Here is a 20,258-nt window from a genome sequence, read left to right on the forward strand (position 1 = left end):
CGTCTAGGGTGAGATCTTGACACTTTTAAAAAATATGTATTTACTGATGCTGCCGCTTCATGTGACAAGAGGTCTGAAATAACTCCTGGAAATACAAGCCAAAAGGACACAGCAAAAAGAAGTAGGAGGAAGGGGAAGAAAAGACGTTTAATACATGTTGTCTACTTTCTCCCCTTCTCCATCCAAATGCAGTGCCGTGTGGGAAAACTAAACAATTTATACAAATAATCAATCTGTGTGCCCGATCCTGTCAGCAGCTCCTCCCCACCAGGCTGGAGAAGGCTGCCCTGCCCCACAGACCCTCTTGCTCTGGCCAACGGGAGCCACGGCAGACAGAGGGAGACAGAGACGGAGACAGAGACAGAGAGGGAGGAGGAGAGACAGAGGAGAGGCACAGAGACAGAGAAGGGCCTCCTGACGGACACTGCTGGGTGAAAGGTGGGACTGCCGACCCAGAGCGCCACCCCACAGACTCAGGAAGCACACACAGGCCCCTGTGCCACCATGACTAAGGCAAGAAGTCACGAAGGTGACAGCACGTCTTTTTCTCGACAGGGGCAATTTATCCGATCCACTGGGGGCTCTGAGTTAGCTCCTCTGTGACTCTGAGCGTCAGAGAGTGCCCCCGGGTAGATTTACCTCAAGAATCACTCAGTGTCGGCCCCGTCTCTAGACTGCTCAGACAAACTCATAATGGCAGGGAGAAGATTTGTGGAGCAACAAGCATAAATCTTGGTTATAACTACAAACCATAAAAGAAAGGAGAGCTGGGAGGGAAGAAGGCAGGGCGGCGAACGTATCCTCCTGCAAAGCACCACTTCATCTTCCTGCGGCTTCTCCTAGCACAGAAGTGGGATTAACTACAAGATCGTATTTTTCAAACCCAAATTGGTCTGCATGGTTTGAGAATGCGCGAAAATATTTCAACTGAAATTTTCCTGGAAAACATCGGGCACCTGGCTGCCCCTCCTGATGCCCTACATCAGGCCATCCAGGGCTTCTCAAGCCAGGGGCTCGGGGGAGGTTTACGGAGTTTGCCACAGGGAATACCCATCCTTTAGGTCGTGCTTTAAAAAAAGCAACAACAAAAAACGATTTTAAATGAAAAGTCTTGGGATCCCTGGGTGGCGCAGCGGTTTGGCGCCTGCCTTTGGCCCGGGGCGCAATCCTGGAGACCCGGGATCGAATCCCACGTCGGGCTCCCGGTGCATGGAGCCTGCTTCTCCCTCTGCCTATGTCTCTGCTTCTCTCTCTCTCACTGTGTGCCTATCATAAATAAATAAAATTAAAAAAAAAAATTAAAAAAAATAAAAAAATAAAAAAATAAATGAAAAGTCTTTCAAATAAGATAACAGTTGATTTTAAGCAAAAGAAAAACCTTTGACCGTCCCTCGGCCCAAGTAAGAGCTTCCTTTACACCCTCCTCAGCAATGACTAAGGGCGCCTGAAGAACTCGGAGACCATCTCCAGGAGACCGGGAGCAACCTCAGCCTCTCCTTCTGGAAGAATGATGCGGGTGACAGGATTACAGACCGAATTCGCCCAATCTCTGTGCAACTCCGCAAGAGCACACGGGTGCTCGGCTCCTCGGTCCTGGTTCTCTAAGTCGGGACGCTTGCCTGCTCGGCTGTCCGGCAGTCAGGGCCTCTGACCGCAGGAACTGTAACAAATAGCAAGTATTACTATGAAAGCCAGGAACCCAAAGGATAAACAAAGCTCAGTAACTATTTCAAATTCCATTTCCCTAATTATTACTCCTCCGAGTTTCGATTCATCTAATAATTATTTGTAAAAGGATACCTCACAACTGAAGAAAACCACCTCTTCACTGGCCTGAAAGAGGAAAGAACTTAAAGGGCCCCACCTAGTCTAATTCAATAAACCTCCTCTAGAACAGGAAGGACGAAGTAGGGAGAGACAGTAATTTCAAAATCAGTAAGTGGCCTAGAGATTACAGACCAGCCACCCAGAGCCCAAATGAGGCTTTTCTCAAGTTCATCCAGCTCCCAGGACTCTCATCGGCTTCCTCCCCACCATGACCTGCAGGACTCTCTGGCACCCTCCCCACAAGGGGTGTTGGTGTTCAAAGAGTAGCATTTTCATCACTGAAGGATTTCCACCATTGATGAGAGTGGGGAAGGAGGAGAGCCAACCACCTTCCCCATCCGAACGGCACCAGGCCACAGGTCTGCTCCCAAGACAGAGGCGTCATCAGAGGGGTGTCCCGACAGCCCCGCCTGACAGCTGTCTACCCAGATTTCAGTCCCAAGTTTCTCAGCAGCAGTCGTGGTGTTCCCCGCCCCACCCCACCCCACCCCTCTCATGTGCTGCTAACAATAGTTTACTAAAATTTGCACAGGATTCGCTTTTTAAAAATAAGTAGAGCAGATTTAGGGTTATCCCTATAATGTCACCCCCACTCACCTGTATCCAGAGAGATGTCCCTGAGTGGGAATTACAGCTCACTTGAATAAACCTAAGTCAGCACAGGAATCAACCATGACAGAGTCTTACAATAATAATGCTTAATGCTTTAGATTTGTCATGTTTATTTATCTTTCCTGAAAACAAAAAAGACAATTTTCTGAAATTTTTAAATGGGCTAGTTTCATGAATACCCCTGTGCTTGTGAATGCACCTTCATGAATACAATATTAAAATGAATTTAGGGCCACCTGGCTGCCTCAGTCCACACAGCATGTGACCACTGATCTCGGGGTTGTGAGTTTGAGCCCCACGTCCAGTACACAGATTACTTAAAAATAAAATATTTTTTTAAAATCCACTTTATTTCTCTACCAATTGCTTTGAAGTTAATGAAACTTATGTATTATATGTTCTATATATGCACATAGACATACCACATATGCACATGACTCTACACAAAGAAATGGGTTGAGCACATGAATGACAATCTCCTTCAGATTTCTGGTGGGGACAAAGCACGAGAGGCACCTGTCCCCAGTGAGCCCGCCAGCAAGAACAACTGAAGTATTCCAGCCATAAAAGATAGAAATAAAGGGTGAGTGCCAGGAATCCACTGGAGAGGGCTCTAGGAGACAGCCAACTAGCTATAGGTATTCTTAAAGAGCTCGCAGGCTAACTCCCTGAATTCATCAAGATATTAATGGCCTTTTGATTCCCAGCCTTTGTTAACTGACTTAAAAACCAAAGAGAAAATCTTCAGTGTCCCAGGCATAATGTGGATGAGCTCCCCAAGAAGAACTGGGATCAGCTCCATGATGCAGGACCCCCTAGGCAAGGTTCTGTGAGCCTGAGGGAGAAGTCAGAGGCCACAGGATACTTCTGTAGTTAGACAGCAAAGCTGACATATGGCCTGGCTCTGTGAGTGCAGAGCATCCTTATTTTTAAAATAGTTCAGCCTACTACAAATGATTAACCCTAGGGAAGATGATAAAGTAGAAATGACCATCATATTTTATAAAAATAAATTCACTAGGGGATCCCTGGGTGGCGCAGCGGTTTGGCGCCTGCCTTTGGCCCAGGGCGCGATCCTGGAGACCCGGAATCGAATCCCACATCGGGCTCCCGGTGCATGGAGCCTGCTTCTCCCTCTACCTGTGTCTCTGCCTCTCTCTCTCTCTCTGTGACTATCATACATAAATTAAAAAATTTAAAAAAAAATTTAAAAAAAAATAAATTCACTGTAGTTTGGGAGTATTGGGATGGATACAGGGGAAAGATAAAAACCGAAACAGAACAAAAAAACTACACCTGTAAGTCAAAGGAAGAAAGAATGGCCGAAGACTCATTCATTAGGAAGAACTTGGGTTCAAAGAGCAAAAAGTCAAAATGCTAGTTTAACCCAAATCTATAAGCATTGTATAAAGTGGGCGGCCTGCAGTATTGCTGCATATGGAGGAACCTGTGTTGAAACCAGTGAGCAACGTGCAAACGAAACCTTATTTATTGCTCACTTCAAATAACCTAAACTCAGATGACTAAAAGGACTCTCAGATGGTTACTTAACCGTGGTTTCTGAATCCCAGCAAGACAGAACCCGAGTTATGCAAACTACCGCCTACCCACTCTTTTTTAAGGTTATTTATTTATTTATTTATTTATTTATTTATTTGAGAGAAGAGAAAAAGAGCACAAGCAGTGGGGAAGGGCAGAGGGAGAGGGAAAGCAGACTCCCTGCTGAGCAAGGAGCCCAATGTGAGGCTCGAGCCCGGGACCCTGAGATCATGACCCAAGCCGAAGGCAGATGCTTAACCAACAGAGCCACTCTGGCACACACACACCCCCACCCCCCGTCCACCCATTTAAAGACCCACCAGCCAAATGGGGCTTGATCCTGGGCGAGTGGTGCAGGGACTTGACCCAGGACCCAAGCACATGCCTACACAGGGGATGAGGGGCACCTGGATGGCTCAGACGGTTGAGTGTCTGCCTTTGGCTCAGGTCCTTGGATCTCAGGGTCCTTGGATTGAGCCCCACATTGAGCTCCTTGCTCAGTGGGGAGTCTGCTGTCTGCCTGTCCCTCTCCCTGTGCCCCTCCCACCACTCATGCTCTCTTTCTCACTCTCTGTCTCAAATAAATAAATAAAATCTTTTTTAAAAATTTAAAAAAGAGGGATCCCTGGGTGGCGCAGCGGTTTGGCGCCTGCCTTTGGCCCAGGGCGCGATCCTGGAGACCCGGGATCGAATCCCACATCGGGCTCCCGGTGCATGGAGCCTGCTTCTCCCTCTGCCTGTGTCTCTGCCTCTCTCTCTCTCTCTCTCTCTCTGTGACTATCATAAATAAATAAAATAAATAAATAAATAAATAAATAAAATAAATAAAAATTTAAAAAAGAAAACTCGGGTCTGAGGGAATTTACAAGTTTTCAACAGGTATGGGAAGGGGGTGGAGGTCAATACTCCGGAGGACTGTCAAATCTCCTTGAGGCCAACCTCAGAGAAGAAAGTATAAAGAAGGAAAAAGCAATTGGCCATTTTAACTTTGGCACACAGTTTTATCATCAATAATAAGGGAATTTCAACTGGGAGTTTACAGAACTTATCAAGACCGGTCTGTTCAACAATCTCCAGCCCTGAGGGCATTACAACATTATAGAGCAACTATCTCATTAATATGGCCAAGGTTGCCCAGGTGGTTTTTTTCAAGGGGGGAGGAGACTGAAGGGTGAGAGAAGGTAACATGCAGTCACTACATGGGTGGAACCAGAAAGGGGGTGGCTAAAAACACCAGCGTATTGTTTCGAGACTTCAAGACGATACTCCTCAACAACAAAATCACAAGACTGTTCTTCTGGTCTGGAGAGCAGAAATGAAAATCAGGCCCTCCTTCTCTGACAGATAAAGCAAAAAACTAATCCTAACCCCCGAACATCACCATCCATGTCATCGGCATTGTACTGACTATTCCATGGAGCCTCTTCTGTCATAACTCATCTTTCCAATAAAGGGAAAAATTACTCCAAAGTGATCATCTAGTTAAGGAGACCAAGAATAAGGTTATATGCCTTCAGTATCCTATGCTTAGCCCTTTTAGTGTAGACAGCAGGCAGCTTCCACGACAGAATTTGGGGGGGAGGGGGGGCGGATCCCGGGTGGCTCAGCGGTTTAGCTCCGCCTTCCACCCAGGGTGTGATCCTGGGGTCCCGGGATCAAGTCCTGCATCAGGCTTCCTGCATGGAGCCTGCTTCTCCCTCTGCCTGTGTCTCTGCTCACAACAACGCCCCCCCCTTCCCCTCACCTCAAATCTCTGTGTGTGTCTCATGAAAAAATAAGTAAAATCTTAAAAAAAAAATTTGTTTTGTGGAAAATACGCTCTCAGTTAAAAACAAGAGTGAAAGACACTTAGCAGGGTGTCCCCCCAACACTTGAAAATCCTATTCCTCAGGACCCGGCTTCAAGTTTCACAAAAAAAATCCCTAAGTATACCCCGGGCAGATCTCATCCTTCTCTGAATAATGAGGGCTCTTATACTCCCAGCCAGGCAATTCTGCACCAAATTATATGCGATTTTGTACTGTTTGCTAAAATTATATATGGTCTTGTGCTGTCTGCTAATTGTTTCATGTGTACAAATGCCTTTTCTTCCCCCAATAAAATGCATAAATTACTTAAGAAGAAGGCTTAATTTTATTCTTCAATTGTCTGTTCTCCCTGAGCATCCAAGAGCCCACAAATGTGCATGCCTAAGAAAGTTCCCCTAGGGAAGGTGGACTAGGACGGAGGACTGTGGACTTTCTCTGGGGGACGGATACCACCCCATCCATTTGCCAGCATCCTGTGACTCTCATCCAACCTACTGCCAGCTCAAAGTCCTGTGCTCCCACCTGCCACGAGTCCTCACAAGTCCAGAAGGGGCCCCGCTGCCTGGCACCCTCCCACCACCACTCTTGAGAGGCAGAAGTAGCTCACATAAGACCATACAGCTCGGCTGGTGCCCTCATTTAATCAGGCTGCTGAGAATGGTTGGCCAAAAGCAATAAGAGCATGACTGAGAGACTGTGGGAGTTTAATATAAAAAAATTAATAAAAAAAAAAAAAAAGAAGGGAAGGAGAAAGGGTCCACCTTTTAATAGGGCCCTAATTACCCAACTCATAGGATCAGCCCAAATGAGATGGGAGTTTATTTCGGGGTTTTTTTTTTTAATTATTATTATTTTTTATATATATAAATTGCTGCTATGTGTTTTCTTTCCTCTGAGCAATTATGTAGCAAGTACGTAAAGAGGGAAAAAATATTAATTAAATATAAGGTAATTGTAGAGTTGGCCTGGAGAGAATGAGTCTGAACTCTGGACGATCACAGGCTACTACGGTTTGAAGACTGCTCGGGGCCTCCCAGAAAAGAAAGAAATGAACATACAACCAAACAACAAGCAGATGCGGAGTACAGCAGGAAAAGAACAGCATCCAGAAATGTGAGCAGAGCAAAGGGGCTGGCTGCAGGGCTCCAAACATCCAGAAATCAGCAAGGCTGCCGTTGCCTATGGGTCATTGCTAGAAAGAACCCCCAAGAGTTTACCCAATCATGCTGCAAAAGGAGGACCGGCCAGCTCTGCCGGTGATCAATAGTTAAGTCAGTAGATAAAAATGTAAAAGGAGACCATGGAGAGAAAGGGCTGCAGAGAACTACAGCATTCAGTTTGGACTTGAGTCCAAAACCAACCACAATTCCAGCCTGCGGGGCACTAGCAGACCCCAGGGGCACATTCCAGCTCCCTAGCTAAGTCCCTGGCAAAGCAAAGCCTTTATGAAGCCTCAGGCTCTCCTACCATCCTGACCTCCAGGACAAACCCAGGTAATACCAAGAGAAAAACGAAGCCACTGTGGGGCGTGGTGGGAAGGGAGCCGGACTTAGTAACACGTGGTAACAGCGGGTGTCACGGAAGACAACAGCGCTTCCCAACAGGGCTTGCATCACCCTGGTCTTTCTACAGCTCAGCCAAGTCCAACTCACCTTCATCTTGGGAAGCCCGGGTACGGGCTAGAATTCAGGCCTGTTCATGCCAGCTAAGGCCCTCACATCACCTCCTCCCACTACTGCCAGAGGAGAGGGAAGAGAACCAGGCCTGGGAAACCAAAGCTGGGCGGTGCATCCCCAAGCTGGCTATCACCATTCAAACAAAGACAAAGTTCTAAAAGCTGGCCCTTCATAAATTTATCTGATGGGTGCAGAACAAGTCTTACTACCCAACGAACAGGATTTGCGGCAGTCCCTGAAATGCAAGCTAGGATGAAAATGGGGGGCGCTGGCAGGGACAGGGGCTCAGACCACCAAAGCAAAAGCAACTCAGTACTCAGGAGGCTGCCTCCCTGTCAATACTAAAAGCAGATAATGTTGGTAGTGAGCATCACAAATTACTGGCCAGGCCAAAAAGAACTCCCTGTCTTACCTGCCCCTCAAAGGCCACCTGGCAGTGCTCTCACCCTGAAGGATAGGATTGACTTGATTAGACAATCAAGTAGCAACTTGGTCCCAACTCCACCTCCAAAGGGTTCAGGCATCCCACTGATTAATACCGATCAGCAATAAACAAAGTGGTGCATCAAGCCCTGGGCTAGATCCTTTCTGTTCAGAAAAGACCAGGCTTTACTAAGGAGGGAGCCCACTAACTCCAGCAGGCCAGAAAAGAAGTCAGAAGTCAAAGGTCACTAAGTTAGTCTCCACAAAGCAACTACTTTTGAAGAGACACTAATGATGCAAAACTATAGGATCCTTGGGTTTCTCCACACTCACACAGTATTTTAGCGATTAGAAAATGACACTATATATCTTGAGTACTTACCAGAGGCTCTCGAGGCACCACATTTTCACTTCCTGGAGTAGAGCTTGGCTGCACAGAAAAACAGAAACAAAAATAAGATCACAGTGCCACCCAATGGACATCAAAAAACCAAAGATACTCGTTTCTGAAGCATCACAACATCTATTCCTCCTGGTGGTGAGAGCACCAGCTTCTCAGACTGCGGAGCGTGCCACGGTGGGCTGCCTGTAAGAAGGAGCCCGCCCGTGGGGTCTGAACTTGCCAGTGAATGTGAAGAGACTGCTGCTGGTTTCACTGCCACAGCACCTCCAGGAGAAGGCTAGGTTTGGCATAGGAGGGCCCAAGATCAGCAGCCAAGCAGCAAGGGCCGGGGACCATCACAAGATCCACAGAATGGCAAAATCCAGAGGAAAGGCTGCACGAGAGCAAAACTTCCCTTTTGCATCATCTTCCCACCAAACTGATGGGAGAAAAGCAGAGCCGAAGTGGAGAACCGGATCCAGCCACAAGGGGGCCCCAGGTGCCCACACTCAGGATTTTCTCCAGGCATCTACTAGGAGCCAGGAAGCAAAGAAACTGGCCACTGGTTCCTACTTATCACCTGTCGCTGAGGACATGGAATCCCAGCAGTAAAGCAGCTTGAATCTGCTGTGTAAATAAGCCAGTGACGGGCCCACAGACTAACAAGCAGGCAGGGAGCATGTTGCCCGCTCGCCTGGCTCCAGTCTGTTACCCTCTCCTCTCTCTGCATCTTACATTTGCCTTCAACCCTTGGCTGATGGCCCCCGGGGGGCTCAGTGGTTGAGTGTCTGCCTTCGGCTCAGGTTGTGACCCCGGGGTCCTGGGATCGAGTCCCACGTCGGGCTCCTCGCACAGAGCCTGCTTCTCCCTCTGCCTGGGTCTCTGCCTCCTCTCTCTCCGTGTCTCCCATGAAGAGATAAAATTAAAACAAAACAAAACAAAAAACCCTTTGGCTGATGATCTGACCACTTAGAGAAAAGGGAGAGACTGAGACAGACAGACTAGGAGGAAACTCACAAATCTCCAAAAGAATAAAACAAGCAGTTTGAGAGAATTAGGATTAGTTTATTGTTACTGATGTCCAAGCCAATCTCCAATCATCTACAGATAATATCCAGACAAGTGCAGCTAATCTGTGGGTCTCGAGAGCCAGCCTCCAGCCTCCATATTCCTCCCAGCTCGTTCAGATGGCAAGTGTCAGGCCTCCTGGTGGCGGAGGGGAAGGCAAAGAAGGTGGGAGAGGAAAGAGTCCAGGCCACAGAGAGGCCCCAAAGATCTCCCCACACCCCGTTGCCTTACGGCTGGCACACAGCGCAGCGGCCAGGCCTCTGCTGGGAGCACTCTATCTCCTCATTCAAAGACCCGGGACGAGGTCAGCCCACAGGAAACCAAGTGGAAAGTCTTAGGGAATCTGAGCTTGCTCCCTCCCGAGGCTCCCTGCAGCAGCAGCAGCGACAACCTCCCCCATTCAGATCTCTGGCCCAGTCCCCTCGGGGTTCTATATCCAGCCACCTTCCGGCCTCCTCTGGACTCAAGTTCCTCCACGGATTCATCATCCTCTCCCTCGCCACACCTGTCCTCTTCCAATGTTCCCTGTCTGAGAGAATGGCACAGCCTTCCACCAAAACCTACAAACCAGAGTCCAAAAGATCATTCTGGATAGCTCTTTCTCCCCCACTCACCAGAGCTAACACACGATCAATCCTGCCAACACTCCTTCCTAAATACCCATGGAATCGTCCACCCACTTCTCTCCACCTCCACTGCCATTGCCATCACTTGGGTCAAAGTTTCCAAAATCTCCTGCCTGGACCACTGCCAAAGCCTCTGCGTGGGTCCCTCCACATCCATGCCGGGCTCTCTTCTAACTCACTTCCCACACCGCAAACAGACTATCACTTCAAAATGGCAATAATCGGATCTCGCCTCGCCCACCCAGTAAACAACCCCAAAAGGTCTAATACAGAAAACCCTCTCGGTGTGGCTGTGAGGCCTCGTGTCCACTGACCGCAACCCAGGTCTCTGTGAACCACACTGCCCAGCTCCACCCCCCAGACGCACAGGCCTCTGCACAGGCTGTCCCCGCCCCCCGACAGTTTGACTCGTCCTTCATTTCAGCTTTGTCACCTCGTTGGGGAAGCACTTCTCTGACATCCACGACAGGGTGAACCCTCTCAATTACATCCTAACACCATCCACCTCTTTCAAGTACTGAGCAGAACTGCACCTTTACTTGTGTCTGTGTCCCTCACTGGACTGTGAACTCCAGAGGGGCAGAAACTGTGCTGCTTACTGTGTCCCTGGGGCTAATGCAGGCACACACTAGGCTTCCAAGGTATTTGCTTAACGAATGAAAGGAAAAAAAACAAACAAACAAAAAAAAAAAAAACAGGGATCCCTGGGTGGCGCAGCGGTTCGGCGCCTGCCTTTGGCCCAGGGTGCGATCCTGGAGACCCAGGATCGAATCCCACATCAGGCTCCCGGTGCATGGAGCCTGCTTCTCCCTCCGCCTGTGTCTCTGCCTCTCTCTCTCTCTCTCTCTGTGACTATCATAATTAAATAAAATAAAAAAAAAAAAAACAATGGTTCTTACTCAACTGAATGGATGACAGACTCAACGTCATTATCTTCCTGAGGGCTCCACTTGGCAAATAACGAAATGCTAACATTTATTTAGTTCTTATTTAATTCTACAATGTCTGGAAATCATTGCTGATGAGAAACTGAGGCAAAGGAGGTTAAATAATGTGCCCATGATGACTCAGTCAGTAACTGAGACTAAAGGGATTTGAACCATTCTACTTAAAATCGAGTTTTGTCCAGACCGCATTTCATGAAGTGACACTCTTAATGCAACCCCCCAAATAATAATGCGGGCTATTTGACTTAAATCTAACCCAAACAGCTTTATTTTCTTTTTCTTTTTTTTTTTTTTTAATTTTTTTTTAAATTTTATTCATTTATGATAGACACACAGTGAGAGAGAGAGAAGCAGAGACACAGGCAGAGGGAGAAGCAGGCTCCATGCACCGGGAGCCCGACGTGGGACTCGATCCCGGGTCTCCAGGATCGCGCCCCGGGCCAAAGGCAGGCGCCAAACCGCTGCGCCACCCAGGGATCCCCCAAACAGCTTTAATATTTAGGAAGCCTTCTTCTTGTTTAAATACAACTAATCACTAGGAATTATTATCACCAAGGAACTTCCTTTTAAATTAGTTCATCTCTTGAAGAGCTAGCATTTGGTGGAGTGCAAACAGTATTATGGTACTAACAATACACCCTTTCATCATATACCCTTTTGTACCTTTTTAAACTGTGAGCTACAGAAGTGAACTCTGCTTGAAAAATAAATAAAATATTAAAATTTTTAAAAAGATGGGATGCCAGGGTGGCTCAGTGGTTGAGCATCTGCCTTTGGCTCAGATCGTGACCCTGGGGTCCCGGGATCGAGTGCCCCACTGGGCTCCCCGCAGGGAGCCTGCTTCTCCCTCTGCCTGTGTCTCTGCCTCTCTCTCTCTGTGTGTGCCTCTCATGAATAAATAAATAAAATCTTTAAAATAAAATAAAATTTTTAAAAAGAAAGCTTCCCTCTCATTCCAACATTCCCCTCTTCCTAAGAGGACCCACCACTGATGCTGGTTCCTTATAGATTCTTCCAGGGATATTCAAAGTGTTTAAGAACCGAAACGGGGGCAGCCCGGGTGGCTCAGCAGTTTAGCGCCGCCTCCAGCCCAGAGCCTGATCCTGGAGACCCAGGATCGAGTCCCACGTCGGGCTCCCTGCATGGAGCCTGTTTGTTTCTCCCTCTGCCTGTGTCTCTGCCTCTCTCTCCCTCTCTGTGTCTCTCATGAATAAATAAAATATTAAAAAAAAAAAAAAGAACCGAAACGTGTGTGCATACCCCCATCAAAGAATGTGAATAGCGACACTCTCCAAATTCCTCAAGTCTTGACTTCCAGAGCCTTCGTCAGCACACCAAAGCCAGGACTCCAGGCCCAAGTGTCAGGGCTACTAAAAAGAATAAGATTTCCCCATACCCTATTCAAACTCACAGAGCTACTAAGGTCTGTTAGACGGTATCAGTGAGCTCACAGAAGCCCTCACACCAATCTAGTAATTGCCTAAGCTGATTACATTTTTGATGATTCTCCAGCTCGTTTTGGAATACCTGCAGTCTAAAATGGACCATGCCCCATTTTTCATCTTAGTATTTTTAGAAAATAGTTTCTTGATGACCAAAACAGCCTTAATCTTTACTGCTCTCCACACTGATTTCCTTGGTAATACCACCCAAAAGTCTTCATTGGATAACTAGTTTATTACCTATCTATCCCCACTGATTTTAAGCTCCTTAAAGGCAGGCACTTTACCATCTTACTGAAGGCCAATCTCCAGCACTTAAAATATCACTGGTACCCAATAAATATGATCTTAAGCTTCTTTTAACCAAAAAAGTTAAAACAAAGGAATCATGTCATATATAAACACACAAAGGAAGCAAGCAAAGAACCACAGCAGGACACGTGTTCACCCCTGGGACACTTCATCCACAACTTAACACAAACCTGGCCTACTCCCAGTGTTTTGGTCCAATGGTTCTCAACACCAGGCCAGAATCACCTTGACACACACACACATCCCAGAGGAACATTTGAAAATGTGTGGAAGTGTTTCTGCTGTCACAATGATCAGGGAATTTCACTGGCACTTAGAAGGCAGGAGCCTGGGAGGCTCTATGTCCAGCACTGCATACAATGAAGAACTGTCCCATCCAAACACCAACAGGACCCCTTGGAGAATCATGACCATTCTGCTTCCTTATGATGAGGAGGGGCACAGACTCCCATCTTTAACGTGCAGCTCTGGGTGCCACTTCAAAGAAGGGCAAAGGTCTAAGCAGCCACCTGCTTGTCAGAAGTTCAGTCCTCCCAGCACTTTCAGGCCTGTCGGTCTCACCAGCCCAACTTTAATGACAGCCCAACAGTTCTCAAACACCTACCCCTGCATCGACCCCCTTTAAGTGGTCAAATCTATTTTCTGGCTTGAGACAAATCTCTACAAATTATCTTCCACCTTGATCTTGGAAATTTTGACAAAGTGGTCTTGACTTTAATAATAATAATAATAATAATAATAATAATAATAGATAATAGTAAGGCTTAGAAATCACCAGCTGAGGCCCACTGCAAAGGTATAAGAAACAGGCTCTAAGGCAATGCATCATCAGGATCCTTAGGGGCGAGAATATAGAGAGCAGAAAAGAAGAGCAAGAATGTAAGACAGAGGGGGAAAAAAAAAAAGACCCCAGTGACAGAGAGAAATGCTCCCAGTTTGACAGGCACAAATGTGCTCTCACTCCTGCCACCCAGGCTCTGACGTCCCTCAGCCAAAAGGTGCATCCCAGTGCTGACCTTGAGACGTGGCCAAGACCTGCTGCACACGTACCCCAGGCCCGAGCGCCTGGCAGACCATCCAGGTCTAAGAGTGACTATCCCGCACCTGCCACATGGCTGCGTAACTCTGGGTATGTCCTATGCCAGTCTGGCCTAGAGATCTTCGCAGAAAAGAACAAGGTTCAACTCAACAATTATTTTTTGAGAGGTCCTGGCACAGAGGCAAGTGCATGAAGTTTGGCAACAGTAACTGAGTGACTGTGGGTATACTGCTCAACCTCTCTGAACCTCCATCTCCCCATCCATGGGAGTAACGGGAATAATACCACCACCCCACACTCAGGGTGAGATGAGATGACAGAAGTTATATCCTAGCACTCCTCTGCTCAAAATCAACCAAGAGACTTCTGCTTTGTCTGTGATGGAGTAATTGGGACCAGATTTAACCTCCCACTGTGAACAATTAAAAACTAAACAAAATACATGACACCACTGTTTGCAGACATTGGACAACAGTGATTCCCGACAGAACAAAAATAAATGATATGAGCCCTAAGATCACTCTGCCTTTCTGCTGGGAGGCATGTTTCAGACCAAGAAGGGGGAGGTGGGGTCCCAGCAGAGCATGGCAGGTGTCTTACTGAGCTGAGGAAACAGAGACTAGGGTTCAGGGAGGCTAAGGCAGCTAAAAGTTGCAGGATAGAGTTCTAGAGGAGAGGGCTACAAAGAAAGAGAGCTCCAAAAATACACACAGAGGTTCCCTTACATCTTTGCTGCATATTAAAAGTGTACGCTCACAGAGTGAAACTCTACAAGGCTGAGAAATCGCAATGAAGAAGCCATGAGATGAATGGCTCCCAGGGTCCTCGCAGGCCTTATGAGCCGCAAGCACCAGAGTGGGTGTCCTCACTGCTCAGTCAGGGCACTCAACTCAGTAGAGACCTGAAGGGCCATGTCTTGGTAGGGGAAGGGCAGATTATCCCTAGGGTAAAGGCCACCCTAGATCCACCCTAATAAAGTTTAAAAACGGGACTGGACATTATCAAAATGAGCCAAAAGCAACTTAACTACCCACCAGAACAAATCTCAAAACTCTTCAAACTAAGGCCTCAAAATCCAGATCCTCAACAATGTAAAATTCATAGTATCCAGCACCCAATCAATAATCTCAACAGATGTCAGGAGGCAGAGAAGTGTGATTCATAATAATAAGAAAAATTAGAAGAAATAATTTGCACACAAGAGAACATTAAGACAGGTGTTATAACTTTATTGAAGAACTTAATGCAATTTAAAAAAACATACTGAATCATTATGTTGTGTGCCTGAAACTGATAATGTTATGTCAATTATCCCTCAATAAAAAGAAAATTCAAAGGAAAACAGGATCATAGTAACGGAAGAAATATATTGCATAAAAAGAAAGCAGAACTTCTAGAGAAGAAAATATAATATCTGAAATAAAAAATTCACTCAATGGGAGAGCCAGAAGACTAGATACTACAGAAGAAAAGGTAAGTGCATCTGAAGACACAGCAATAAAAACTGACCAAAATGAAAGACAAAGAAAAAAGAAAAAGAATGAAAAATATCTGAAGAAATAATGGCCAAAAATTTCCTAAGTTTGATGGAAACTATAAACTCCCAAATCCAAGAAACTCAGCAAACCCTAAGCAAAGCATTCTAAGGCATTACACAATCAAATTACTAAACCCATGAAAAGGAGGAAATCTTACAAGCAGCCAGAAAAAAAGACAACCTTTACCTACAAATATTAATCAAGACTAAGAATGACTTCAGACTCCTGATCAGAAGATATGCAAACCACATAAAAAATACAATAGTATTGTATCTTTAAAATACCTGTGGAGGAGAAAACCTGTCAACCTAAATTCTATGTCCAGTGAAAATATCTTTCAAAAATAAATTCAAAATAAAATATGCTTGCTTCAGCAGCACATACACTAAAATTGAAACAACACAGAGAAGACTAGCATGGTCCCTGAGCAAAGAAGACATGCAAATTTGCGAAGCATTCCATGATTTTTGTAAGGTATAGAATTGTTGCATAACTGTGCACCTGAAACTAATACAACACTATATGTTAACTACACTGGAATTAAAATTTAAGTCTTTTTTTTTAATTTTAATTTTTATTTTTTTAATTTATGATAGTCACACAGAGAGAGAGAGAGAGAGAGAGAGGCAGAGGCACAGGCAGAGGGAGAAGCAGGCTCCATGCACCGGGAGCCCGACGTGGGATTCGATCCCAGGTCTTCAGGATCGCGCCCTGGGCCAAAGGCAGGCGCCAAACCGCTGCGCCACCCAGGGATCCCAAAATTTAAGTCTTAATAACATTTTAAAAATAGGGCAGACTGAGTGGCTCAGTGGTTTAGCACCGCCTTCAGCTCAGGGTGTGATCCTGGAGACCCGGGATCAAGTCCCACATCGGGCTCCCTGCATAGAGCCTCCTTCTCCCTCTGCTTGTGTCTCTGCCTGTATGTGTCTCTCGTGAATAAATAAATAAAATCTTAAAAAATATAATAATAAATTAATTAAATCAAAAAAAAGAAAAAAAAAAAAAGAAACTGTTCAGGGGGAAAAAAAAAAAAAAAAGCCAAAAGAATTTGTCAACAGTATATCTGTACCACAAGAAATGTTAAAAGAAATTCTGTAACCAGAAGAAAAATAATACCAGATGAAAACTAGATCTACACAAAAGAATGCCAGAAATGGTAAATATGCTGGTAAGATATGTTAAATATACATTTATTTCTTTAAAAAGATATAAAGTGTACCACAGGGTTGTACATAGGTACAAGTAAAACCTATGACACTAATGACATAATGGATGAGAGAAGCAACAGAAGTATACTGTTCTAAGGTTCTTACACTCCATGTGAATTGGTATATCATTTGAAAGCAGGCTCTGGCAACATTAACATATCATAAAAACTCACAGCAATTACTGACAAACAAAAACAGAAGCTAAACCAATAGTAGAGATCAAATGAAACACTTAAAAAACAATTCAACCCAAGAGAAGACAAGATAGTAGGAATCAAAGAACAGATGAAAAGAATTTCAAGATGGTAGGCTTAAACCCAACCATATTTATGTTTACTTCAGGGTAAATGAAACACTCCAACTAGAAGGCAGAGATTGTCAAACTATGTTGGGGGGGCGGGCAAGGGGTGGTGGGAGCTAAGATCTAGCTGCATGCTGTCTAGGAGAAAACCATGTTTAACAAAAATAAACATAGGTAGAAGGCCAAAGGATGGAAGATGACACCCCATGCAAACAATAGTCATAAGGAAGGTGCAATACATATATTAATCTCTGACAACTCAAAATAGCAGATACTACCAAATATAAACAGGGACATTTCAAAAATGAAGGAATCAATCAAGAAGACCTAATAATCCTGAATAAGTATGCACACAATAACGGATTTTCAAAATACATAAAGTAGGGATCCCTGGGTGGCGCAGCGGTTTGGCGCCTGCCTTTGGCCCAGGGCGCGATCCTGGAGACCCGGGATCGAATCCCACGTCAGGCTCCCGGTGCATGGAGCCTGCTTCTCCCTCTGCCTGTGTCTCTGCCTCTCTCTCTCTCTCTGTATGACTATCAAAAATAAATAATTAAAATAAAAAAAGATTTAAAAAAAAAATACATAAAGTAAATCAGAATTAAAAAGCTATAAACAAATCCACAATTACAGTTGGGAGACTTTAATAATCTTTCCTTAATCAAAAAAGTCAGTAAGGATACAAAAAACTTAACTATCAACTAACTCAGCCTAATTGACATTAATAGAACACTCCACCAACAACCACAGAATATTCATTATTTTCAAGTTCACAAGGAAAATTCACCAAGACAGACCATAAAACAAATCTCAAATTTAAAGGATTTGAAGCCACATACAGGATGTTCTCTGACCACGAGATTAAACTAGAAATCCAGGGGCACCTCAGTGGCTCAGTGGTTGAGCTTCTGCCTTTGGCTCAGGTCATGATCCCTGGGTCCTGGGATCGAGTCCCACACCGGGCTGCCTACAGGGAGCCTGCTTCTTCTTCTGCCTATGTCTCTGCCTCTCTCTGTCTCTCATGAATAAATAAATAAAATATTAAGATCAATAAAAATAAAAATAAATAGGGTCACCTGGTGGTTAAGTGGCTGCCTTTAGCTCAGGTCATGATTCCAGGATCCTAGGATCAAGCTCCATATCAGGCCTGCTCAGTGGGAAGTCTGCTTCCCCCTCCCCCTCCACCCCTCCCACTGCATGTGCTTTCTCTCTCTCTCTCTCAAATAAATAAGATATTTAGAAAAATAAAAATAAGTGAACTAGAAATTGATAATAGAAAAAAAAGTGGAGGGCAGCCCCAGTGGCTTAGCGGTTTAGCGCCACCTTCGGCCGGGGGCAGGGGGGGTGGGGGGTGGTGGTGATCCTGCGGACCAGGGATCATGTCCCAAGTCAGGCTCCCTGCATGGAGCCTGCTTCTCCCTCTTCTCCCTCTGCCTGTGTCTCTGCCCCTCTCTCTGTGTCTCTCATGAGTAAATAAATAAAATCTTTAAAAAAAAAAAAGTGGAAAAATCTCAAATGTTTGGAAATTAGATTTCTAAATTATGGGTGAAAGAAGAAATCACAGAGAAATAAAACATTCTGAACTGAACAAAAATGAAAACAACATAATTTAAGTTTGTGGAATGCAACTAATGCCGTGCTGGAAAGGAAATAACATTTTAAGTACCAAACTAACTTTAGAAAATATGCTAGAGAAATAAGAGCAAATGAAACTCAAAATAGAAGGAAAGAAATACATGAAAAAACTACAATCAATGAAATAAAAGCTAGTTTTTCTTTTTTTAAAGATTTTATTCTTATTTATTCGTGAGAGACACAGAGAGAGAGGCAGAGACACAGGCAGAGGGAGAAGCAGGCTCCACACAGGGAGCCCAATGCGGGGACCTGATCCCAGGACTCCAGGATCATGCCCTGGGCTGAAGGCAAACCCCTGAGCCACCCAGGCAACCCAAAGCTAGTTTTTTGAGGAGTATTAAAATTGGTAGCCCCCAGCTAAACCAATTAGTAATAAAAAAGAGGAGACACTAACTGGCAGTATTTGGAATGAAAAAGGGAAAATCACTGCCTATCTATAGATACTTAAAAGGTAATATTATAAAAAACCTTAAAGCAACAAATTTGACAACTGAAATGATGACAAATTCCCTGACACAGGGGCACCTGGGTGGCTCAGTGGTTGAGCGTCTGCCTTCAGCTCAGGGCGTGATCCTGGGATAGTGTCCCGTCGAGCTCCCTGCAAGGAGCCTGCTTCTCCCTCTGCCTGTGTCTCTGCCTCTCTGCCTCTCTGCCTCTCTCTCTCTCTCTCTCTCTGTCTCTAATAAATAAAAAATCTTTAAAAAAATAAAATAAAAAATATCAAGTCTTCAAAAATAAATATATAATATAAAAATAAAAAAGAAATTAAGTATGTAACGAAAATTTAAAAAGAAAATTCTAAACCCAGGTGGCTTCATTGGTGAATTCTCCCCCCCGCCCCATTGGTGAATAAACATTTAAGGAAAAGGTAATGCCAATCTTATACAAACTATTTCAAAAAATAGAAAAAATGGTAAAATTTCCCAACTCATTCTATGAGGCTGTTACCTTGATACCAAAACTATACAAAAATGTCACAGAAACACACACAAGAAAATTACAACTCAATATCTTTCTTAAGCATAAATGAAGAAAGCCTTAACAGAATACTAACCAAATCCAGCAAAATATGTGGATAATACATCATAACCAAGTAGAATTTACCTAACAAATAGAAAATTGATTTAACATTTGAAAAATCAATCAACGTGAATCATCATATTAATAAAGAAAACAACAGGATCAACAGATAGCAAAAAGAGCACTTGACAACAGTCAAAACACACAATTTTTTTTTCAAAAACACTCAACAAATTAAAAATAAAAGTTGAAAAAAATTGAATCTCCTCCACTTGATAAAGTGCACCTTCAAAAAAACTTACAGCTAATATCATATTTAAATGTGAAGACTGAATGAATTTTCTCCTAAGATCAAGAATTGAAGACTATCTGTTCTCGAGCAGCCCCGGTGGCTCAGCGGTTTAGCGCTGCCTTTGGCCCAGGGCCTGATCCTGGGTCCCGGGATCGAGTCCCACGTCAGGCTGCCTGCATGGGGCAGGCTTCTCCCTCTGCCTATGTCTCTGCCTCTTTCTCTCTCTCTCTCTCTCTCTCTCTCTCTCTCTCTGTGTCTCTTATGAATAAATAAATAAAATCTTTAAAATATATATATCTATTCTCAATATTCCTATTAACACTGTATGAGAAGTCCTAGCATACAAATTGGAAAGAAATATGTAAAGCTGTCTTCATTTGCAGATGACACGATTATGTACAGAGAAATCACACAATCTACAAAAAAGCTATTCAAATTATAAGTGAGTGTAGTAAGATTACAAATACAAGGCCAACATACAAACTCAATTTTATTTATTTTCTTATCATGGTAAGTGCACTCTTTAATCCCCATCACCTGCTTCACTCTTCCCACCCACCAAC

General features: G+C 44.6%; 1 protein-coding gene and 1 non-coding gene across 4 annotated transcripts in view; one reads left to right on the plus strand and one right to left on the minus strand.

Moving 5' to 3' along the window:
• PEX14 (peroxisomal biogenesis factor 14) overlaps positions 1–20,258 on the minus strand; it is a 139,571-nt gene that overhangs the window by 112,772 nt on the left and 6,541 nt on the right. For all 3 annotated transcript variants that reach the window (XM_041765958.1, XM_041765960.1, XM_041765959.1), the window contains exon 2: positions 8,268–8,315. In XM_041765958.1, the coding sequence (XP_041621892.1) occupies positions 8,268–8,315 (48 nt within the window). The remainder of the gene's footprint in view (positions 1–8,267; positions 8,316–20,258) is intronic.
• Positions 15,605–15,707, plus strand: LOC121498297. Its single transcript, XR_005989693.1, has one exon. It is a non-coding gene; the product is annotated as a U6 spliceosomal RNA (small nuclear RNA).

The sequence above is a fragment of the Vulpes lagopus genome, chromosome 8 (assembly GCF_018345385.1).
Source record: "Vulpes lagopus strain Blue_001 chromosome 8, ASM1834538v1, whole genome shotgun sequence".
NCBI classification, from domain to species: Eukaryota; Metazoa; Chordata; class Mammalia; order Carnivora; family Canidae; genus Vulpes; species Vulpes lagopus.